The 24264-nt window shown below is 42.9% G+C and overlaps 1 protein-coding gene across 1 annotated transcript in view; it reads right to left on the bottom strand.

Moving 5' to 3' along the window:
* The window catches only part of LOC126258163 (transient receptor potential cation channel subfamily A member 1), a 441338-nt gene that overhangs the window by 181761 nt on the left and 235313 nt on the right, over positions 1-24264 (bottom strand). Inside the window, exons 5-7 of the mRNA XM_049955623.1 lie at positions 22993-23202; positions 21007-21243; positions 10484-10684 (exon numbers count right to left, since the gene is read on the bottom strand). Of these exons, the coding sequence (XP_049811580.1) occupies positions 10484-10684; positions 21007-21243; positions 22993-23202 (648 nt within the window). The remainder of the gene's footprint in view (positions 1-10483; positions 10685-21006; positions 21244-22992; positions 23203-24264) is intronic.

Below are 24264 nucleotides of genomic sequence, written 5' to 3' on the forward strand. Positions count from 1 at the left end.
TGTCGACTGTATAAACAAATATTCGATAACAGGAACCAAATTGCGGCACAGTATCTCTCCAAGAGACTGCCTTTTATACACTTTTCGATTTTGCCAGCAGTATTTATTACTTTTACCACAAATGAAATGCATTTATGTTTACTAAAAAAATCTGCTCAAATTTAAAAACGTCTGTACAGCCATTTTATTTGACTTTTTGGTGAAAGAAATTGGTTGTTAAATTCATTTCGTACTTCCCTGACTGATGGTGCCAATTACGTTTAGGGTTTCCAATGGTAAATTTGTTTCGGCCCGTCTGTCTTTTTTTTTTTTTTTTTTTTGTGCCATTCTCGTTTTCGGTACTGATATTTTCGCGCCGGCACCGAATACACACAACTTCTGTAAGTATGAGAAAAACTTGCACGACATGACGAGTTCGGCAAGTACCTGCTGCAAGATGCAACAAACTACAATGAATTTTCAGTCTGTAGCGGAGTGTGCGCTGAACTGAAACATTCTGACAAATTAAAGCTGTATACCGGCCCGGAATCGAACATGGGACCCCAGTCTCGCACAGTTTTAATTTGTTGCGAAGTTTAATGCAAGGAATTGTTTCCACGAACTTGTGAACTTCTTGAAGTTGACAAAACGAGTGGACGTCGAAGGGCGGGGGGGGGGGGGGGAGGTGTTTGCAGATATGGAGGTTCCTAACATTCCACCCAATGCAGTGATTGTATGGATAATGTTCCGCACTACGGCAGGAAGTTAGAACGCCTCATAAATATGATTTCAGGATTACGATGTCAGAGTGGTCGCGAGACAGTCAACTGAACTGCAACGACTCAATGAGGAACGCTGAACTGCTAGCTAAAATAAAGACAAACAAATCAGCCGTGAAAGTTTACGTCGAGTATATAACACAATTTCAGGGAGAACAATGTCACTGGTGATATGTCGAAGGAAAGATTGCAAAATCTTGTTAATGCTGCTTTCCTTTCAATTACTGCACAGGACTGGCAAGATTACTGCAGGAAAGTGCACCAGCTAGAGCAAGAGTATTGGACACTAGATGGAATAAAGGAAATAACCATCGACGAAGTTATTAGCAATACCACGCCCTCAAGCGATGATAATGATGATCTAGATTCAAATGCAAATGACAGTGATGTTTAGTGAACACCATTTTGACAATTAAATACACTTTGTAAACATTACTGCTGTGCTGTGCTTAAGAAATCAAATATTCAAACAGCTTCCAAAAATCAGTTTTTGACTTTCGATTCATAGTGTCTTAAGTTGTACATTCATCTACTTTCATTATTCATTATTTTCGATAAACAAATAAGTTATAAGTGAAACTCTCGAGCATGAATATGTCAACAGATCAGGTGATTTCCGATCCCTTCGGAAGCGACACTTAAGCGGGCAATATTTCCGTGAGTGCCGTCTTCAATTTAGTGTTAACAGAACAGTTGCCATGAAAGGAGCTAAAACTGTTACTATAAAAAACAAGCGGACATGAAAAAAATGCGCCAGACTTGTTCTTTCATGATATGCTGACGATACTAAACTTAATCCAATGATCATTTTCAAGCGCAAAACAATGCAAAAACTTTCTGAAATACCACCATCTGGATGAGCCTTAGTATGAAATTATGGATTAACAAAGTGTGAGAGAGAAGGAAAGGCGGTTTATTAAAGAAACGTTCTCTTCTTGTGCAAGATCAGTCAGTAGTCATTTAAAAAATTCTGTGAACGAGAAACTGAGACAGGGAGATACATAGCTTGCTGTTATTCCAGGAGGACTTACTTCAATAGTGCAACTTCTTGATGTCTCGATAAATAAACCATTTATAGTGTATAGGAGAGAGGAATGGAACAAATTTGTGATGCATGAAACACAACATGAATTCACACCGAAGGGGGCTTTAAAACGACTTGTAATCAAAAATGTGTGTCAGTGGATAAAACAGCCGTGGTTTAGAGTGAGAGAAGACATTCTTGTCAAATCTTTCAAGAAGTGCGGCATAAGTAACGCTCTCGATGTCAGTGAAGACTATCTTACATATGTAGAGGACAACGATGACGATGAAGAGGAAGAAAAAGAAAAAAAGTTCAAATGACGATTTTCAGGGATTTTAAAGGAAAACAAGAATTTTTTTAGTCTGGCTTTGTAATCTAATAATAAAAGTGGAAATATATATATCTTTTTAAAAATGTGTAAATATTAAGGTGCGTCTTATAGTCCATAGCGTCTTATAGACCGTAAAATACGGCAGCCGGCCGGAGTGGCCGTGAGGTTCTGGGCGCTACAGTCTGGAACCGAGCGACCGCAGGTTCGAATCCTACCTTGGGCATGGATGTGTGTGATGTCCTTAGGTTAGTTAGGTTTAATTAGTTCTAAGTTCTAGGCGACTGATGACCTCAGAAGTTAAGTCGCATAGTGCTCAGAGCCATTTGAACCATTTGAAAATACGGCAACAAGCATTAGTAAACACACGGAAATTATCCGTCTCAATTGACTTTTATTAATTTCGTTACTCCTAGTTACATGTTTTTGTTGTGGTCTTCAGTCCTGAGACTGGTTTGATGCAACTCTCCATGCTACTCTATCCTGTGCAAGCTTTTTCATCTCCCAGTACCTACTCCAACCTACATCCTTCTGAATCTGCTTAGTGTATTCATCTCTTGGTCTCCCTCTACGATTTTTACCCTCCATGCTGCCCTCCAATACTAAATTGGTGATCCCTTGATGCCTCAGAACATGTCCTACCAACCGATCCCGTCTTCTGGTCAAGTTGTGCCACAAACTTCTCTTCTCCCCAATTCTATTCAATACCTCCTCATTAGTTATGTGATCTACCCATCTAATCTTCAGCATTCTTCTGTAGCACCACATTTCGAAAGCTTCTATTCTCTTCTTGTCTAAACTATTTACCGTCCACGTTTCACTTCCATACATGACTACACTCCATACAAATACTTTCAGAAACGACGTCCTGACGCTTAAATCTATACTCGATGTTAACAAATTTTTCTTCTTCGGATATGCTTTCCTTGTCATTGCCAGTCTACATTTTATATCCTCTCTACTTCGACCATCATCAGTTATTTTGCTCCCCAAATAGCAAAACTCATTTACTACTTTAAGCGTCTCATTTCCTAATCTAATTCCCTCAGCATCACCCGATTTAATTCGACTACATTCCACTATCCTCGTTTTGCTTTTGTTGATCATCATCTTATATCCTCCTTTCAAGACACTGTCCATTCCGTTCAGCTGCTCTTCCAGGTCCTTTGCTGTCTCTGACAGAATTACAATGTCATCGGCGAGCCTCAAAGTTTTTATTTCTTCTCCGTGAACTTTAATTCCTATTCCTAATTTTTCTTTTGTTTCCTAGCTACATATCCTCCCTTATTTTGTGTCTCTTCCCAGTAAGAGACATGTTAACCTGCTGAGATATCTATGCAGTATCGTGTGAAGAAAGTCAGCCCCATGTCGTTCTCAGTAGACTCTGCTGGTAATCATCAATGAGAATTTCAGGCGGCTATCCGCACTCGTGTAGCTTCTGATAAGTCTGATAAGTTTTTCCGCCTCTTATGACGCTTTACATAAACAGGAAGAACACGAAAAGACGCCTCTACAATAGAACACTAATACGCAGATAGATTTCAAACTTAATCCATTTCTAATTTAGTCATTCTGTTCAGACAAACTACTCGTAGGATGATAGTTATACAACACGCTAACATTGCGATTATACAGAAAATATTTAGCACTTTATTCTTAACATATCGACATGTTCTTATACACAGTGAAGATAACCACAGTTTTAACTCGTGTTTCTTGTCGCTGCTCTAGTACTGCCAGAAAGTTTGTTCAGCTTGCCTGTAACAAATTATAAGTCTCTCCACTACAAAACTTAAATAAACCAGTTTAATAGGCTGCGTGTACAGAAGCTAGCCAAATGACCATGACATTCTTACTCTTGTTTTCGCAAAATGGGAAGAGTAACAACAGTTCCACGTTTCTGCCGACAAGCTGAAATGACGGTCGCCCGTTGTTGCTGTAGCTAAAAATATACCGACTGTGAGATTGAATATAAATTATTATGGCTTGTGTTACAAACTAAAATGCATCGTATTATAAAGCATTAACATTTAGACATACGGACAGAACAAAATTTTCCTGCCATTACGTAGCTAGCTAGGACCTCGCCGGGACACTCTGAGATAGGATTGTAGAAATAAATTTTAGGATTGTAGAAATAAATTTTAAAAATTGTTTAATATAATTAATTTTTATTTATAACACAATTACATGGAACCTGTTGTAGCAGAATTAGTTGGTACACTACAGTTGGTACAACATATTTTTCGCAAGATCTCACTTTTTTCAGCAAGTCTTTTTTCCCCTTTTAAGTATTTATAAAACTTCGTGCAAGTAAGCTTGTAGTTAAATTAGCACTGTAAGACTGGTTCCATAGTCCCTGGCAGCAGTGGATTTCATTCATCAGTCCACTGGGCCGACTTCAGCGAAAATACTCCTTCCACAGTGGCGTTGTGTGCGGGAATAGAAAACAAATACCTCGCACATTCTTAGCAGTTGGCATTTGCGTTCAGGGATTTCTGTTTCCTTAAGAAAGTAAATCCAACTTTCTTCCACGGACTGTTTAGACTTCCATTCTTCCGAGTCACGCTTAGTTTCTAAAAAGCTCTTCAGATACATATATTTCTGAAAAAATTGTCGCCTGAAATCTTCACACTGTTTTTAGTCGGGTATATAATAATGTTTTCAGTCATCACCCAACCTGGGGTTTCAGATAACGTCATACAGTCAAATACTTGATATTTATTAAAAGAAACAGGCCATTTCTCTAAGTAATCAAATGCTATGTTATAGAAAATCATTTTAACCTCCTCAAATTTCGAAATCAAATTAATTATTTCTTGGTTATGGTTCTCATTCTTTTATTTGTTGCCGCGCAGGATTAGCCGAGCGGTGTAAGGCGCTGCTGTCATGGACTGTGCGGCTGTTGGTTCCGGCGGAAGTTCGAGTCCTCCCTCGGGCATGGGTGTGTGTGTTTGTCCTTAGGATAATTTAGGTTAAGTAGTGTGTAAGCTTAGGGACTGATGACCTTAGCAGTTAAGTCCCATAAGATTTCACACACATTTGAACATTTTTTTTATTTGTTCAAATTCATCTCGGTGTCGATTAATATATTTCTAATTTCAGCTATCGGGACACTATTCTTCTCAACGCTTTTTATTTTTGTTTTTCAAACAGAGCCCAATTTGACTGCAGAAACATGAAATAAATTTCAATGATCGGATGACTGAAAAATCTGAAATTATTTTAGGTGGCCTGTCTTCGGAGTCCACAAATTGTTTTAATGGAATCCAAAGCTTAAGAATTCTCTCAACTGCGGACATTAACGACAGCGATCTTGTTTTTGAGTGTGACAGAAGAGCCAAGTGATTGACATCAACGTATAGGCAGAAAAATTTCAGCTTCTCTGTCCTTATCGTGTATATTGAAAAATAATTAAATATTTTCATGACGATTATTTTAATGTCGACATTTAAGAGTCCAGCAACGCATGATATAGTATTGTGGAGAATATGGGCAGGGCATCCAATTCCTTCTACATTTTTTCCTAGTTCTTCTTTAATTTGGTGAAACACACCCCGCTGGCCAAGTCTCTGAAGCTTTCGAAGTTGGTATTGGTACTGTCTCTGCAAAAAGCGATAATTTATCTAATGGAATTTGCAGTTGTCTTAAAGTATCTAATCAAAACTTTGCAGTTGTTTCCGACACTTCATTAGTCAGCGAATCACACTTTAACAGTTTCTGTTAGATTCCTTCAGTTTCAATAGTGTGTTGAAAAACAACTGAACAACTTTCAGCCTTGTGGAACGACGCGTGCCTATGCCGTAAAATGAAACTTTTTGCAGATGTTATACGTATTAGGACACGGATTGTGGTGCTAGAATATTTTTAACAATCGCGGTAGCTTTGGACTTGGCTGTAGACTACTTTGCGGCGACTTAGGAGTCGTTATACAGTGAGACATTCAGTTTTACGGTACAGTCAAGAGAACTGTCGGATTGATGATGCTTGACAACATTTGTGCTGTTGTTATTGTTAGTTGTGCAGCAGCTACCTAGGCATTGTTGGCTTCAGTCCCGTTATCTTCAAATGGTTCAAATGGGACTTAACATCTTAGGTCATCAGTCCCCTAGAACTTAGAACTACTTCAACCTAACTAACCTAAGGACATCACACACATCCATGCCCGAGGCAGGATTCGAACCTGCGACCGTCGTGGTCGCGCGGTTCCAGACTGTAGTGCCTAGAACCGCTCGGCCGGCTACGATGTTAGACACAGCGAACACAAACATACCGGTAACCGTCCCGTTCCTCGGTATAATGAATGCAATATCTTTCGGATACTTGCGATTTTTTGACGCGGTAAATTTACAGGCCACACATGATATTGCTTCTATACATTTATCAGACTCGTTTATAGAAAACAATTTTTTAGTGTTCTTTGATGACTGTTTTACCTCGCTGCTGTTACAAACATCTTTATCCGACTGCCAATATTAATTACAGACTTGCACGGACTACGGGGTTGGACAAAAGTACAGAAAGACCACGAGAAATGCATGCTTGGACATAAATGCAGATGCTGCCGGAGCCTGCAGGCTGCTCTGTTGTATTTGACCACGAACGACACCTGTGCAATGTCCTCAATACGTTTAAAGTGTCAGTCGAGGTCAGAACAGTGTTCTGTTTAGTTGTGAGTGCGGTATGTCGGAGAAAAGTGAATTCGAATGTGGGCAGAGTGTTGGTGCTGGTGTGGGTGCTTCTGTAACCAAGGTAGTCGAAGTGTTTTGGGTTTCAAGAGGCATCATATCGAAGACTTATAACGCATACAGGGAAAGCGGAAAAACATCATCTGCTATGCCACAGCGCGGACGAAAGTGTGTATTGAGTGATCGGGACAAACTGTGCATGGGGGCTTAAATAAAAAGAAAGGACTAATATTAAAGAACAAATGCAATAATTGTAGTAGCTGTGTCTCGTAACCGGTTGGCCCTGAGTAGTATTAGCACGCAATCTGACTGCATAAAATAAAAATAAAGAATGACAAGGAATTTCCATTAACACAATTGATTAATTAAGTCCCCTGCGACTATAAAAGCTACGAAACAACAAAGCACAAGTGTAACTGTTCTGTGTGTGGTAGTGTGACTTAACGTACATGTATCTGGCTCGGTTCTTTCTCAATACGACAAAATATTTTAAACACCATTTACAATGAACTAATTGAAAAAACTGAAATACTGTAATTGCACATAGAAACCAGAATTACAAGTCTAATAAATGAACACGAGCCAGATGCTTTGTTGACTGTACCTGTGAGCAAGAGGGATTGTCATTAAAGAAAACTGTAATACCGTTTTACCTCATTATATATTGACGAAAATTCCATTACACCAGCATCATAAATCAAAAGCCCCTCTCCTTTCTCAAATATATTCTGACATTTGCAACTTCTTCCATCTACACTCCTGGAAATGGAAAAAAGAACACATTGACACCGGTGTGTCAGACCCACCATACTTGCTCCGGACACTGCGAGAGGGCTGTACAAGCAATGATCACACGCACGGCACAGCGGACACACCAGGAACCGCGGTGTTGGCCGTCGAATGGCGCTAGCTGCGCAGCATTTGTGCACCGCCGCCGTCAGTGTCAGCCAGTTTGCCGTGGCATACGGAGCTCCATCGCAGTCTTTAACACTGGTAGCATGCCGCGACAGCGTGGACGTGAACCGTATGTGCAGTTGACGGACTTTGAGCGAGGGCGTATAGTGGGCATGCGGGAGGCCGGGTGGACGTACCGCCGAATTGCTCAACACGTGGGGCGTGAGGTCTCCACAGTACATCGATGTTGTCGCCAGTGGTCGGCGGAAGGTGAACGTGCCCGTCGACCTGGGACCGGACCGCAGCGACGCACGGATGCACGTCAAGACCGTAGGATCCTACGCAGTGCCGTAGGGGACCGCACCGCCACTTCCCAGCAAATTAGGGACACTGTTGCTCCTGGGGTATCGGCGAGGACCATTCGCAACCGTCTCCATGAAGCTGGGCTACGGTCCCGCACACCGTTAGGCCGTCTTCCGCTCACGCCCCAACATCGTGCAGCCCGCCTCCAGTGGTGTCGCGACAGGCGTGAATGGAGGGACGAATGGAGACGTGTCGTCTTCAGCGATGAGAGTCGCTTCTGCCTTGGTGCCAATGATGGTCGTACGCGAGTTTGGCACCGTGCAGGTGAGCGCCACAATCAGGACTGCATACGATCGAGGCACACAGGGCCAACACCCGGCATCATGGTGTGGGGAGCGATCTCCTACACTGGCCGTACACCACTGGTGATAGTCGAGGGGACACTGAATAGTGCACGGTACATCCAAACCGTCATCGAACCCATCGTTCTACCATTCCTAGACCGGCAAGGGAACTTGCTGTTCCAACAGGACAATGCACGTCCGCATGTATCCCGTGCCACCCAACGTGCTCTAGAAGGTGTAAGTCAACTACCCTGGCCAGAAAGATCTCCGGATCTGTCCCCCATTGAGCATGTTTGGGACTGGATGAAGCGTCGTCTCACGCGGTCTGCACGTCCAGCACGAACGCTGGTCCAACTGAGGCGCCAGGTGGAAATGGCATGGCAAGCCGTTCCACAGGACTACATCCAGCATCTCTACGATCATCTCCATGGGAGAATAGCAGCCTGCATTGCTGCGAAAGGTGGATATACACTGTACTAGTGCCGACATTGTGCATGCTCTGCGCCCTGTGTCTATGTGCCTGTGGTTCTGTCAGTGTGATCATGTGATGTATCTGACCCCAGGAATGTGTCAATAAAGTTTCCCCTTCCTGGGACAATGAATTCACGGTGTTCTTATTTCAATTTCCAGGAGTGTATACATTACACCAACCGAACAGCGTCTACTCTCTCGCCCAACAGAACAACAACTGTCCTCGACATCCTCTGAACTACTACTGCCCAGTGGAGGGGGCGGAATAATAATCTTTGGCGCAATCTCTGGCGCTGTGACTCAGTATAGCCAGCTTCCAACAGTCATTGAAGAGGCTCTGACGAAAAATGATAGGATGACAGTCGGCAAAATTCACTACAGAGCTGAATGCCGTACTTGCATATCCTGTCAGCATCAAAACAGCTCGAAGGGAGCTCGGTATGCTGGAAATCGCAGGGCGAGTTGGAATTCCAAAACCACTTATAAGTGATGCAAATAGCGGTAACAGGAAGACTGTGGAGCAATGGAAGGAAGTCATTTGCTTGGATGAGTCTAATTTCACACAGTTTCCAACTAAAAGGCCGAATTCACGTTAGAATAGTGTAACATAGGGGGTTCGGTGATTGGACAGCCATATCGTGGTATTCTCTGGGCCCCATGGGTACTCTGGAAAGGCGCATTACTGCCAGGGGTTATGTGACCATCTTGGCTGCTCAGGCCTATCGCATGGTACAAAGTTTGTTTCCCAAAAGTGATGCTGTGTTCCAAGACGACTGAGCCCCTGTTCACACAGCTCGCGTCGTCAAGGACTGGTTTTGTGAGCACGAGGATGAACTGTCGCATCTCCCCTGGCCACCACAGTGACCAGATCTCAATACTCTTGAGCCTTTGTGGTGTCTTTTGGAGGGAAGGGTGCTTAATCACTATGCACCACCACTATCGTTACATGAACTTCGCACTGTTTTTGCAGGAAAAAATGGTATAAAATTCCCTTGGAAACCATACAGGAGCTATATTTATCAATTTTGAGATGAGTGGAAGCTGTTTTGAATACCCACGGTTTTCCTACGCCGTTTTTGGCACGGCAGTGTGTTGTGAGTTTGGTGTATCCATATTTTTGTCCACCCCCTGTAACTGTTGCTTGAATGCTGCTGATGATATACAGAAATATACGTTATACTCTAAATGCAGCAGGTTAAGAAACTTCCTGGCAGATTAAAACTGTGTGCCGGACCGAGACTCGAACTTGGGACCTTTGTCTTTCGCGGGCAAGTGCTCTACCGACTGAGCGACCCAAGCACGACTCACGCCCCCTCCTCACAGTTTTAATCCTGCCAGTACCTCGTCTCCTACCTTACAAACTTCACAGAAGCTCGCCTGCGAACCTTGCAGAACTAGCACTCCTGGAAGAAAGGATATTGCGGAGACATGGCTAAGCCACGGCCTGGGGGATGTTTCTTGAATGAGCACTTCTGGTAGAGCATTTGCCCGCGAAAGGCAAAGGTCCCGAGTTCGAGTCTCGGTCCGGCACACAGTTTTAATCTGCCAGGAAGTTTGATATGAACGCACACTCCGCTGTAGAGTGAAAATTTCATTCTACAGCAGGTTAAGATCGTTTAAGACCCGATGGCGCAGACTCAGAGACCGCCACGAAACGTGAGCTGTAAGCAAACCTTTATGACTTGGTCGGCAAATTCCTCGAGCCGGCCCCCGTTCATGACGACGAGGTGCAGCACGTTGCGGTGGTTGACGTCCTTCAGGTGTATGTTGGCGCCCAGCCGGATGAGGCTGTGCACGGTCCGCCAGCCGCCGCGGGAGGCGGCCAGCAGCAGCGGCGACCGGCGCTCCTTGTCCAGCGCGTTTACGTCTGCTCCCTGCAACACGCGGGCTCGTATTTCTAGACTGCTTACCCCACTCAAGAAATTCAATCTTATTTTTTAAAGTACTGTTGTAGCGGGAGAATAACAGGAAAGGAGCAAAAACGTTCAATGGCGTGCACCAAAATTGAGATCGCTCCTACTGCATTACGATGCATTCTCTGACGCTGAAACTACGAGCGTATTCATTCACTACGTGAAAATGTGAGAAACTACATAATTCAATGTCATCTAATAAGTTGGAGCACGTGATTCCATTATGATTTGTTAAAATCAATAACTGGTTGGGTTGGGTTGTCTGTGGGAGGAGACCAGGCAGCGAGGTCATCGGTCTCATCGGATTAGGGAAGGAAGGGGGAGGAAGTCGGCCGTGCCCTTTCAAAGGAACCATCCCGGCATTTGCCTGGAGCGATTTAGGGAAATCACGGAAAACCTAAATCAGGGCGGTCGGACGCGGGACAATAACTGGTGTACCTGTTGTTCTGAAGAAGGATATGTGTCGCATCCCCTTAAATTTCTCTATGACAAATTTCCGCATTTTTGCACATTCTCCAGTAGAGTATAAATCTGCCTAGAAAAATGAACGTTACGTTCCGTTTGATTTAGCAAATGTTTGGCTTTCAACAGGTCATCGAACAGAGGAGGTTATATAAATGTTGAAATACAGGGTGTCTCAAATCTTCTGGGTCAAACTGAAATCGGTGACAGTGTGTCCACAACCGATTATATTGGGGTAGGGAACGAATGGTCGGAAATCCACACTTATTGTGTTATGAACACACACACCGCACACCGCATAACAACAGCGTAGCTCATAGTAATTGTTTAAAGTGACGACCGCCAGTTTCAGTGTGCATAAACATGGCAACGGCGCATAAAGTTCTGCAGCACCCTCTCAAAGATCCCTGCTGTCTGTTGTACCAGGAGACAAGCAGCTTGGACCCTAGCAAGCAGGTCTTCAACAGGTTTTACGGGGTTTCATACACCAGAATCTTGACGTAACCCCAGAGGAAAAAGTCCAGAGGAATGAGATCCGGCTATCGCGCTGGCCATGGGATGGACTTTTCCTTCCACTCCAACGGTGATGGTTCATGTTGTTCAGGTGTCTGCAGACATTAATATTGGAGTGGGCTGGTGCACTGTTGTGTTGGGACCACATCCTTTTGCGAATCCAAGAACTGTGGCAGCACATCTCGCAGGAACAGCAGGTAACGTGGACCAGTCAAAGGGGAAGTGGGGGAAGCAGCAAATAAGGTCCTACGTTGACAGAGAACCGTTCCTGGTGGCGACCGATGTCAGCGGCGTGGGGATTGTCCTCGTTCCAGACATCGCTGCTGCGGCTGATGAAAACACCATCACAGGTGAGTGAGACCTCACCCCTGAACGATGCAAACTCTACGAAGTACGGCACTACAACACTGCGGTGGACAATACACTGAAAAATGAATGCGGGGCTCAAAATCCGTTGGTCCAAGTGATTGCACACACTCTATGTAATAGGGGTGTAAGACCTGTTCCGACAGTACTCCTCACACTGCATCCTTCGAAGTGTGGGTTTCACTCAAGTTGACGGGTGTTTATTGATGGTTTTTCGGCCACACGATCCAACACCATCTCCTCAAAGCCTGGCGTTCGGACATGATTTTGGTCGGAACCTCGGCTGACTCTGCGGCGTGAACGATCCAGTCTCTCGTCATTCGGTATCCAATTAGGATGACCCCCTCTGGGAAACAGTTCTCTGTACATTCGTGCTGCTTTATGGACACTACTTCAAAAATGGTTCAAATGGCTCTGAGCACTATGGGACGTAACTTCTAACGTCATCAGTCCCCTAGAACTTAGAACTACTTAAACCTAACTAACCTAAGGACATCACACACATCAATGCCCGAGGCAGGATTCGAACCTGCGACCGTAGCTGTCGCGCAGTTCCAGACTGTAGCGCCTAGAAGCGTTCGGCCACTCCGGCCGACGACACTACATCCTACACTGTCTTACATTAAGTGTATGTCTGATAACTCTCGCCGGCAGCGGTGGCCGAGCGGTTCTAGGCGCTTCAGTCGGGAACCGCGCTGCTGCTGCTGTGGTCGCAAGTTAGAATCCTGCCTCGGTCATGGATGTGTGTGATGTCCTTAGGTTAGTTAGGTTTAAGCAGTTCTAAGTCTAGCGGACTGATGACCTCAGGCGTTAAGTCCCATAATGCTTACAGCCACTTCAACCATTTGATATCTCTCGTGACGTTCCATCTTTGACTACGTGTCATGCACTGTACTCTGCAACACACCTCACCATCGACGTATCACAAGCTTTCTGATGCAATGGACAACTGATACCGGGACAGTGCTCTGCGTGCGGCACAGGTTAATGCGCTGGTGTGATGCTTGCGTGCGTCACACTACACACGTGCCGTGAGCTGTTTTGTACAGTATGTCTGTCTCGCCGTAAGAGGTGTATGCTGTTTATCACCCGTTGCCCGTCCCAGTGTACAGCAGCTACCCAGGATCTTGGCGAAAATGCGCCAACTCAGCATGCGTCTTTGCATTACGTGCAGTGAGACTAGCGGTCGTCACTTCGAACAATTTTTGAGTAACGTTATTGTTATGTTGTGTACTCTGCGTATATCTGTAACACAATAAATATGCATTTCGGACCACTGGTCCCCTATCTCAATACGATCAGTTGAGGATCCACTATCGTCTGTTTGAGATTGATCCATACATTTTGAGACCCCTGCATGTATATTACAGTCCGCCTCCGTAGTGCAGCGGTAGCGTTACCGTCTACTACGCAGAGGGGCCCGGGTTCGATTCCCGGCAGGGGAGTGGGTGTTGTGTGTCCTTCATCATCATTGACGCGAAAGTCGCCGGAGTGGTGTCAACTAAAAAGACTTGCAATATGGAGGCCGAACCCCGAAGGGGATATCCCGGCCAATAAATGCCATACGATCATTTCATTTTTTGTGTGTTACAAAGCACTACCTATTTGCACATGATATTTAAATGGCTGTAGATGTTATGAGAGAAAAGCACACGGGACTACTTCGCCGTACCAACGCGTGACATTGATTAGTTGAGACATTCATTCATAGGTACATCAATCACGTCGCGTGGATCCACCGTGAAAGAGAGCCTCTACGAGCATAAGATACGCGTCAACAAAGATAAGTAAGTATTATGTACATCACACTAACAATTAACTATGGATGTCTTCTCTAAAATATTTGTTCTTACTCAGATTAAATACAACACAGTAAAGTTAACAGAAATGGTGCTAGACTGAAAGCAGATGCTGTTTTCTCAGATTACGTATTTACATAATTCTGTTTATCATACACAGTAGTTTGGTGGATGGTTATGGCAGTGTAATAGTACTCTCGGTGCTACACAATTAGTATGTAACAATCTGTCGGAATTTTTGCGAGGAAAGTATCTATCGTCAATGACGATCATTGCCATTGCATTGCCTTGTATGATACGTTTCGCTGATGGCACTGCAGATCACTGAGGGCAGTAGCGCTGACGCAAAATATTGCGCTAACAGTCGAGAAGGGTTAGTCTGCACAGTCCTCTCCCGGGATAACTATAAATATATCCACGGCCGAGTAACTGTAGTCTTTCTCGTTAATTAGCTGGTTCTCTGGTTCAACGTTAACGGGCCACTTTTCCTCAAAAGAAGAACGGTCCCTCTGGTGAAAGTACACCACTGGCCATTAAAAGTGCATCACCGTTAAGGAGGGTCGTTTAGGACATTGGAAATGTCAATTTTGAATTTATGTTTTATTTATTAGCAGAAACTATGGACAACAGGTTCCTAAGGTTTAAATGATCAAATTGCCTCCTGAATGGCTGAAAAATAATTAAATGTGTGACGTGACCTTTCTGGTACGCTCACCTTTTTGAAACATCACATCAGTACTAGTTCGGTCAACAACGATTCCGTGGATTACGTTCAAGCAAACTTGAACGGGATACATCTAGAAGGCTGTGATATATACTCTTTACTTTTATGTATCATATGTGACTCTTTTCTGTCTCTTAGGGAACAAACCAGCTGGGCACAACAGCCTCACAAAGAAGATGATAGCCACTTTTTAAGTGTGTTACAACAAGATCAGACAGAACCTGTCCAGTGTAATCGAATTAAGAAGTGCAGCAAGGGCTGCATATTTCCACATGGTGTCAACAGATGAAGATCCCATTCATCATCTGTACCACGTTAGCTGGTGTAAATATCTGCAGGATCAGAGGGATAACAACTCATACATTCACAAGGAGAGGCTTACAAACTATATCCTGTATGTTGTCAAGCCCACTGCTGCAGTTGTCAGAATTGGAACTTACGATGCAGTTATTGTATTTAAAGATGGGAACGAAGGGAGGATGAATGTATTAGAGACATCTTGAGAAAAATATATTTACAGTGCCTCTCTGCAGCTGGAGAGACAGCTGAATACTTGGCAAAGAAAAGATGGGAGTGAGCAAGAAGCCAGAAGAGAAGACTTCATGGGAAAGAGGACCATGAGTACAAACCTGGGGCCTTCCGAAGAAGTGACATAAGAAAAAACTTTAGGTTTAACTTTAAATTGCATTTCCTAAAAAGTGTGGGTTTTAAAGTTTATTTACCTTTTTCTCAAAATCTACGAAGGCTAGAATTATGAAATTTGGTAAACGTATTTCTGTAAATCCAGTAAATATTGGTTCAAGAGTAAATTTTGAAATTATGAATATAAGCTGAGATATGGGGCAAAGTTCTTGGAATTTTGCATGAATTTTATATTATACTTGCAGAATTATAATTAAAAACTATTCAAATTCTCTTTACTTGATATATTCAAGAAAACCTCACGAGAGAAACTTTCTATATGCAAAGGAATGAAACAGAAAAAAATTTGTAGCAATCTCTTGATTATTTTCTGAGTAGAGATAACATATATTATTTTTGGAAAGAAAAATTTTTAAATTACACAAAAAAGTTAAATACATATACTGCAAGCATTTAACAGTAAATGTGTTAACTTCATGATGCAAAATTTCATTGAAATATCTTCAAGATTGTGAGTCTGATGCATCTTTTAAACAGCATGTATTTTTCATGAACGTCCACACTTAAGTGTACTACTTGCTGGGACGTAGAAATCAATTAGCAATACTGTGCAATTCCTCCGTTGACTCGACAAAAAAATTAATAAATCTGCTTCTAAGTTCGGAAGATTTCCAAGTTCTGTTAAGTAGCGAACATTCCTGCTCATCAGCGTAGTCGGTGGTCGCTGTCATAAAATAAAAGTACGTAGGGAAAAAGAACGTAATGAAGACTTTTTTACTTTTATGTAAATTCCAAATATAATAACAAATACTGAATTAGAATTTATAAATAAAATTACTTTTCATTTTAGTTACTGGCCGTATAAAAGTAAATCAAAGTTTCATATAAAGTACAGTGAATGAGTAACAACGATCGGGTCGCAAAAAGGACCGGTCAACATTGAATTACTTCGCAAGGATGAAAGAGTTTGCCCGCCTGTAAGGGCGAAGTGTGGAGCAGAATGGACTGTGAGCAAGGTAATCATTATTGCGGCTTTACACAGGAGTGGCACCACAAGTCTGCTATCCAGACTAGTCCCTGTTCTGCGTACATCATGACGATGGGCATATGCCCATGTGTGAAGACTCCGTGGAGAACGAAAGTTGCCAGACTGCAGTGCCATCGTCGTCGTCGGGATGGTATGGGGAGCCACTGTATACACAGAATAATCACCCTGGTTCGCACCATGGAGTATAAATATTTATAGAATGAGCATTAGGATGTGCAGAACGAGAATGCAATCCACAGTATCTCTTGCAGCTCAAGTCACGTGATTTTGGGACGGTGCGTTTTAGCCCTTATAGCGCTTAGCGTATTTTGAGTGTTATTACTTCGCTGTTACGGATAGATCACCTCCAGAAGTATCGTGATACTTTGTATACGTGTTTTACAGGCATCTTAACAATTTAATACCAGGAACTGAAGTTGGCTTAAAGTAAAGAACAAGTCTTGTGCTTTTTCGCCACAGTAATCATAGCTCATATTCTACTTTATCTACGTTTTTTCGGTAACATTATAAGAAGCAAGAGCCAACAATATTTTTTTTACGTTTCCTATTACACTTCTTCATATTGTCGAATCTTTGTTCTAATTATTTACTTTACAATGACACTGTATAGGAAACACACGCAGAAACATTTAGATACACACAATGGTTTGAGAACCTACATAAATTGGAAGAAATTAGACTGCCAGACTGCTATGTATAAATTTTGTCTGTTTATGAACATAGTACCAGTATGTCCCTAACTAGCAGTTTACGCAAACACACTTGCAAATTTATCTAGCACTTGTCCCGTAAACACATGGCTCTAGTATCGCAGAAATTATCTTTACAATAGAAGGCTTTATAATACCGTGTCTCAATATCTTTCAACATATAAAGTTCCTCATATCAATATGGCATTTGTAAAGAGAAGTAGCTGGTCTGCCTCTCACATACTTCTCTGTACCTTCGTTGCAACGACAATACTGCACCATAGCTGTTACTAAAACTGCAGAAATGTATATAATACAGGACGAATACTCCATTACCGCAAATTGTAGACAAACAGCGTCGTCCCAAAATCACACGACTATGATAATTTGACGTTGAGAACATGCGCAATAGACTACGCTCACACCATACGTATACATACTCTATGGCTGGTACAGCCGACAATTTGGACCCCATGTGTTGCACTTCTGGCGTTGCCTGTGCCCGCTCCCTGTCTCCGACGTTCCCATGGCATTGACAGAACTGGTGATTCACAGGAAGCGAGGCGGCCACTAACTAACAACATTTGTATCGACTCTTAGTTTTAAACCCACTGTCCATGCATTGTGTCGCTCAAAGATGCGTAACAGACCACAATGACCACCGGCTTATCGTCTGAAGTGTGTGCTAAACAGCGAGAGATTTGGAACAAGAATTACATTTCGGGGAGAACAAATAAGAAAATTCAAGTTTTGCGATGACACTGCAGTTCTGTCAGAGACAGCAGATGATTCGAGGAGCAGTTGAACGGAATGGATAGTGTCGTGAATAGAGATTATACGACAAACACTAAGAAAAAAGCTCGGGGTAGCACAGTGGCTAGCGCACTGGACTCGCATTCGAGAGGACGACGGTTCAAACCCGCATCCGCCCATCTTGATTTAGGTCTCCTGTCGTTATCCTAAATCGCTTGAGAATAATGCCGGGATAGTTCCTATGAAAGGATACGGCCGCTTTCCTTCTCCATTCTTATGTAATTGGAGTTCGTGCTCCATAGTGAGAATATAAACAAACAACAAAAACAGGTGAGAAAACAGTGACATTGCAAAAAATTGTAAAACGGCGGAACTTTGTGGAATTTAAAATATAAAAAAACGGCGTTGACAATGCGGATGAAGATACACAGTAAGTAGACAGGCACAATTAGAAAAACACGGCGACAACCTGTTTTCTGTTCGCACGAGATAAAAAACACAACTAGCGACAGTGTGGTGGCTGTTTGCAACATTGACAGGGGACGCACAACACTGAACATTCACTTAAAGCAGCACTGTAGAAGCGACACGGCTGCAGATGGGGGCGGGGGGACGACCCAGACTGATGATGGGGAAAAGGGGGGGGGGGGGGCGAGACGAGGAAAAGAAAAAACGGGAGGAGTCGATGGAGGCAGAGGACATAGAAAAAAGGGGGCAGGGTGGATGCGAGGAGGAGTGGGGAAGGCAATGGAGGGAAAAGCAAAAGGACTCAGGGGAGAGAAGGGAGTCACAGAGAGGGTAGGTGGGGGAAAAGCAGGATGGAAGGGGGCAGAAGGAGCCCAAGAAAAGGGTAGAGGGAGGGAGGGGGAGGTGAGGATCAGAGTTGATAGGAGGGATAAATGGACGGAGAGAGGGCATCATCCGGGAGGGGGAGCCGTGGAAGCCACCTTGGGAAAGGTGATAAAGGGTGTAGAGGTGGAGGGTAGGGGGGGCACAACAGTGAAGGCATGGCAGAGGGCAGGGGTTGGAGAGGAGATGAGCAACCAGGAGATGAGGGGGATCAAGGCGGTGGGAGGTGTAGAGGACATGGATATGTTTGAGGAAAAGGAGCAGATGGGGGGAAGGAATCAGGTCATAGAGGATCCGCTTGGGGGACTGGAGGTGTATACGGAAGGTGAGGCAGAGTGCATGGTGCTCGAGGATCTGGAGGGACTTACAGAATTTGGGGGAAGGGGCGGATATCCAGGAGGGACTGGGATAACAGAGAATGGGATGGATTAAGGATTTGTAGGTGTGGAGGATGGTAGAGGGGTTCATGCACCAGCTCCAGCCATAGAGGAGTTTGAGGAGTCGGAGGCGGTTGTGGGATTTGGATTGGATAGAGTGGAGATGAGCGATCCAGGTGAGGTGACAGTCAATGGTCCAAGGTAGGTGAGAAGGGGGGGGGGGGGGAGAGGCAGACAGGATGGGAACAGATGGTAAGGGAAAAATCAAGGAGCCATAACGAGCTAGTGGTATGACCTACGATGATTGGCTGGGTCTTGGAAGGATTGATTTTAAGGAGCCACTGGCTTCACCATCCAGCAGAATGGTCAAGGTGAGTCTGGAGAAGGCATTGGGAGCATTGAAGGGTAGGAGCGAGGGCAAGGAAGGCAGTGTCATTGGCATACTGCGGGAGGTGGACCGGAGGGGGGATTGGGGCATATCTGTCATGTACAGGAGGTAGAGGAGAGGGGAGAGGGGAGAGCCCTGGGGGACACCCGCAGAGGGGTAGAAGGTGTGGGAATCGGCAGGAGAGGAAGGAGGCAATCAGATGGACATAGCTGATAGGAAGGGCGTAGGTCTGGAGTTTAAACAGGAGACTGGGATGGACATCCAACACTTCGTCTCCTATTCGTAGTTTCACCATCCTTCATCCACTTTCATAGATGTTCACGACAGTAACACGCGAACAGCCGACGAGCTTCGTCGTTTCCGAGATTCCCATTCCCAGATCCTGGGTCATAATAGTTCCACTGTGTCAAAGTCGCTTTTGTCAGTGTATTTCCCCATTTTCTGACCCTGTCGTCGCTGGAATGATTCTCTATCCTTCTCTGCTCAGCTTATATACTTTCCTTAGAGCGTCGCATGCCCACAGCACCACCAGGTGACAACCAGTCTCGCGGTTGGCGTAGTCGTAACGTTTTAGCTCTTTATTGTATAAAATGTGACATATTTTCGTAAGTCCTATGCGTGGAACTGTTAAATAATATTGCAGCTTCAAGTAATGATTCAGGTGTTCAGGCTCACGGACATCCTGTAGCGATACCAGAGGTACACACGAGCAAAAAAAGAGCTCATATATTAGCCTAGACAGGAGGAGTGTGGCAAGTTCATGGAATAATCAGAAGCTACTAGATATAAATATATGGTTAATAAGTGGAAAACTTACATTTTTAAGTTGAATTCGAGCAATAATTCGTAGAAAACACAGGGTGGTAATAATTAAACTTTCGCAATTTGAGAGGGCCTCCGTCAAAAACGAATGATCGTGGGACAATGAGCCTTCACGGAAACATTTGTAAGGACATGCGGAAGAGAAAGAATGAATAAATCATTGAAAGAAACACAGTTTGATTTCGACATCAGAGGGTAACATTTGTTAATTGCGTACCATGTTTACGTTTCAGGTGATAAACGCTGTACAGTGCGATGACCATCTGCATCCACGACAGCCTGGAACCGCACTACAGATCGCTCTATTGCTGACCGAAACAACGGTGGACCATGGAATGTTCAGCTGTCGTGAAACAGCTTGCTTACTGCGTCCATCATTCTCGGCCGTGGCAACTGAAACGTCTTCAACAATTTGTGGTGCGATTGGCAGTCGGTCTCTCCCAGTAGCAATTCCCAAATCGACAGATAATTCGAATTTTCGAATCATGTTCTTCAACCCTAATGCGGAAAGAGGAGCTCTCCGTATGCGTTTAATGTGTCAAAGCTAGCAAAGAGCAGAAGCACTGTTGCTGCTGTTTTGATAAAACAACTTTACGAGTAAAGGCCTGCCCACCTTGCCCAGACCCATGCTGACTGTCTGCAACTGTAACGCACAATGATACTTGTGTTTCAATCGTACGTGGCCGTACCAGTACCGGCGCCTAACGGCAAATCCTGCAGCGCACAGTTTGAACATCTTTACTATCAAGTACATACGGTAAATAGTTTTTCGTCTACGCTGCCTCAAGTAGCGAAAGTTAAATCGTAACCACCATGTATCTCAACTAGGAAGAGATTTTACTGATACATACTTCGCCAACAAGGTACTCGACTATTTCTGGATGGTCGAACATGGCGGCGCAATGTAGGGGAGTCATCTTCTGAACGTCGCAGGAGGCCAGACACTGCTGCTTCTCGTTGGGCTGCATTCTGAACATAAGTTTCACGATGTCAGTTGCCCCTTGTGCGCACGCCAGGTGAACAGGCGTTGACAGATCGTGTTGCTGAGTTGAAATTTTGGCACCAGATTTGAGGCACAATTCCACAGCCTGAAAAAGAAGCACAATCTTAATTTTACAAAAAGCAAATAGTAAGCTGTATCTAGCAAATATTGTCTTCTATTGTAGTGAATGCACGCCATACAGGTGTTATAGAGGCCTAATGATTGCCTGTGAGTATTGTGTAATGGGAAAAGACAAGCACAGCTTTCGCAATGTAGCCTACTTTAGAATTCTTCTGGATTTTCGGTTAATTACACATGGTTAAACATCCTTTTGGTTCTGAGAGTGCCGTCTAATATTCGAACAATAGTTGCATTGTTGTAGAACTGCTAGTTTGAAATTCTGGAGGTTCGCTGGAAGAGGTATTGCTAAAACAACTAGAGAGCGACACTATGGCACACCACGTTGGAGAATCACGTGAATATGGAAGCACGCTCCGTTTAATAATTTTAATAGATATATGAGTAAGTAATAGCAAATTTTAATATTAGTTGTAGCTACGAACTGAACCCGAGATTTCACACAACCTTGGACTGAAATAGAGCAATTACACTGATTCTGAAATATTTTTTCAGTATTTACACATAACAGTTGATCCATAATTTGACATTTCCACATTGGTCTACTTAAAAAATCAATACATTCAGTTTATGCGAGTGATTCACACTTTATTGAAGTCAGAAGAGGTGGTGTATGCTTCCACATAGCACCGCTCCATTAAATGCTGTAACGAACGCTTTCATTGATATTTCGAAAGATATTTTAGCCTTTAGTTTGATGATTTGTTGTTTGAGTCCATGGAAAGAAAGAAATCCTGTCCATGGTGCGTTTTGTGTGACACCTTGTACTGTAAGTAGCATGTGAAGAGCATTTTTAATTGCCCAAAAAATAGGTCTACTACCTTCTCATATTAGTCTGAAGTCATACTGGTCCTAAGGATATATTTTTAACGATAGTGGGAGAGATCGATGAATAATCATTATTTACACCAACGACTGAGTGACGCTGGAGTCTATGACGAAACTATGAAGACCATATCGCTGGGCATGCTAATGTTAAGAACCTTTGTCGTGAATAAGAGCCAGATCACGTTGCACCATTGGATTATGCACTCATGTGATGATTATAAGCGTGGTGTTGGCAATGGTGTCTTTTGCTTGAGCTACTACAAAAAGAATGAAAATTTCAGATAACCAGTAGCAGTCAAGTTCCCAAACAATGACTTCCTAAAATTTCTGTTGGACCTATACTTACAAAAATTTTCTTTTCATTATAATTTCGTTATTATTTCTTTTATATTATTAATCTTTTTTTCTACAGGAAATTTTTGTAGTTGTTTCAATTACGCACCGAATAATCTCGTATTTCTTCGTCATTAGTGGGTTTAATGTACGAAGCACCTCTTTTCCGTAGTTATTCGTCAGTTTATGTCGTATTTAAAATGATTGTCAACAAACTAGTCTTCGAACTGAAGACCACAACAACAATAACGCCAACGTACATTTATTGTCCTTCCATTTGTTTCAGTAAATAGTTTGAACTGGATCTAGCAGTTGTTATTTTATATTTGCACTTAGAGCTTTCAATTTGGATTCTGTGAAGCTTTTCCATCTTAACGCCAGTAGACTGTTTTCCAAGATACGTTATACTGAAAATATTCAGCAGTCGAACTATGTAAATGCACAATAGCAGAGCAGAAGTATTTCGTAGACACACATATAACCTATGTATTAATCTTTTTTCGTATTTCTAAAGTTCGACTCAATGCGAATGCCGTCAGTATTTATTAATACTCGCCTTGATGTCGCCTCCGTGTACAGCTGAATGAAGAGGTACATTTCCCTCCGAGTCGTAGAAAGAAATCATTTCCTCCCTGGAACAGCCTCTAGACTCGCCCCATTGCAAGAAGACTTCCATGGTGCGTGACGATGCATTCTTCGCTGCCTCATGGATAGGGTAGTAACCGTTGTTGCACGGTTTTCTGGGAGATGCGCCGAACTCTGTTATCTGAATTCAACAGAAGATAAGAAAACAATACAGTTAAATGGTTCTGTGTTAGAAATAATATTTCAATCAAATTAATAAACCTTTAAATTGTGGTAGTAACAGAAAGCAATACAACACTGGTACTACTTTTTTCGTTTGTTATTTCTCTGAAGCATGAAGCACAAATTTTAACGACTGCTACTGTGTGACGAGATTTGTGATAAAGGGAACAGAATCTATGGATCCTTAAAGTCCTGCTAAGAGTTGGTGTAAATAATCGTAAACGGCTGACACATATGATATTTGTTGAGTGCTGGTTAACGTCTCCCCAACAGGTAAACGTCATTTGTTTGACACTTTAAAAAAAAAAATTGCTTCTGGGCAAAAAGTTATTTGGAGTTGTCATGATAAATGGGACACCATGTATAATCATAACAATAATAATAATTATTATAGTAATAGAGGATAACAATAGTAATAACATGGATCGTAAGTACTAGTTGTGAGCAAGAAAACAGACACTGAACACAGAGAAAAAGGAAAGCAAAATCGTAATAAAAATTCTAGGTCCAAAACTACGAGCAATATTGACTTAGATGCAGTCATAAAATCAAACAATACGCAAATATTCGTAGTGACATTAGAAAACTCAGGTTAAGATTCTGTGGAAATATTAAAAGAATGAACCTAAACAGACTTACAAAAGAAATAGCCGATTGTTTTTAAAGCAGGAGTAAAGCCATAAAGGTCCCGATGAAATGAGTTGGTGGGATAAAACTAATCTAAAACTTGCAAGAACTACAACAGAAGGAGTCCAAAACCTAGAAATGGTAGTTGACCAAGACGAAAAACCCAAGAAGGAGACTGGAACAACATAATTGAATGGAGGAAGAAAGTTCACAAGAAGAATATGAAAGAAATATGAGGACGACGATGGAAGGAAAATGCTCATTTCTAAGTACTTTGTATAGTCTAGTGAGATTAGCCACAAATAATAATAATACAGTAATAAATATATGGAATGTAAGAAATATTAGTATTATTAACACTGTATTAAACATAGACATGTATGGCCGCAGTACA

Source organism: Schistocerca nitens, chromosome 1 (genome assembly GCF_023898315.1).
Source record: "Schistocerca nitens isolate TAMUIC-IGC-003100 chromosome 1, iqSchNite1.1, whole genome shotgun sequence".
Taxonomy (NCBI): Eukaryota; Metazoa; Arthropoda; class Insecta; order Orthoptera; family Acrididae; genus Schistocerca; species Schistocerca nitens.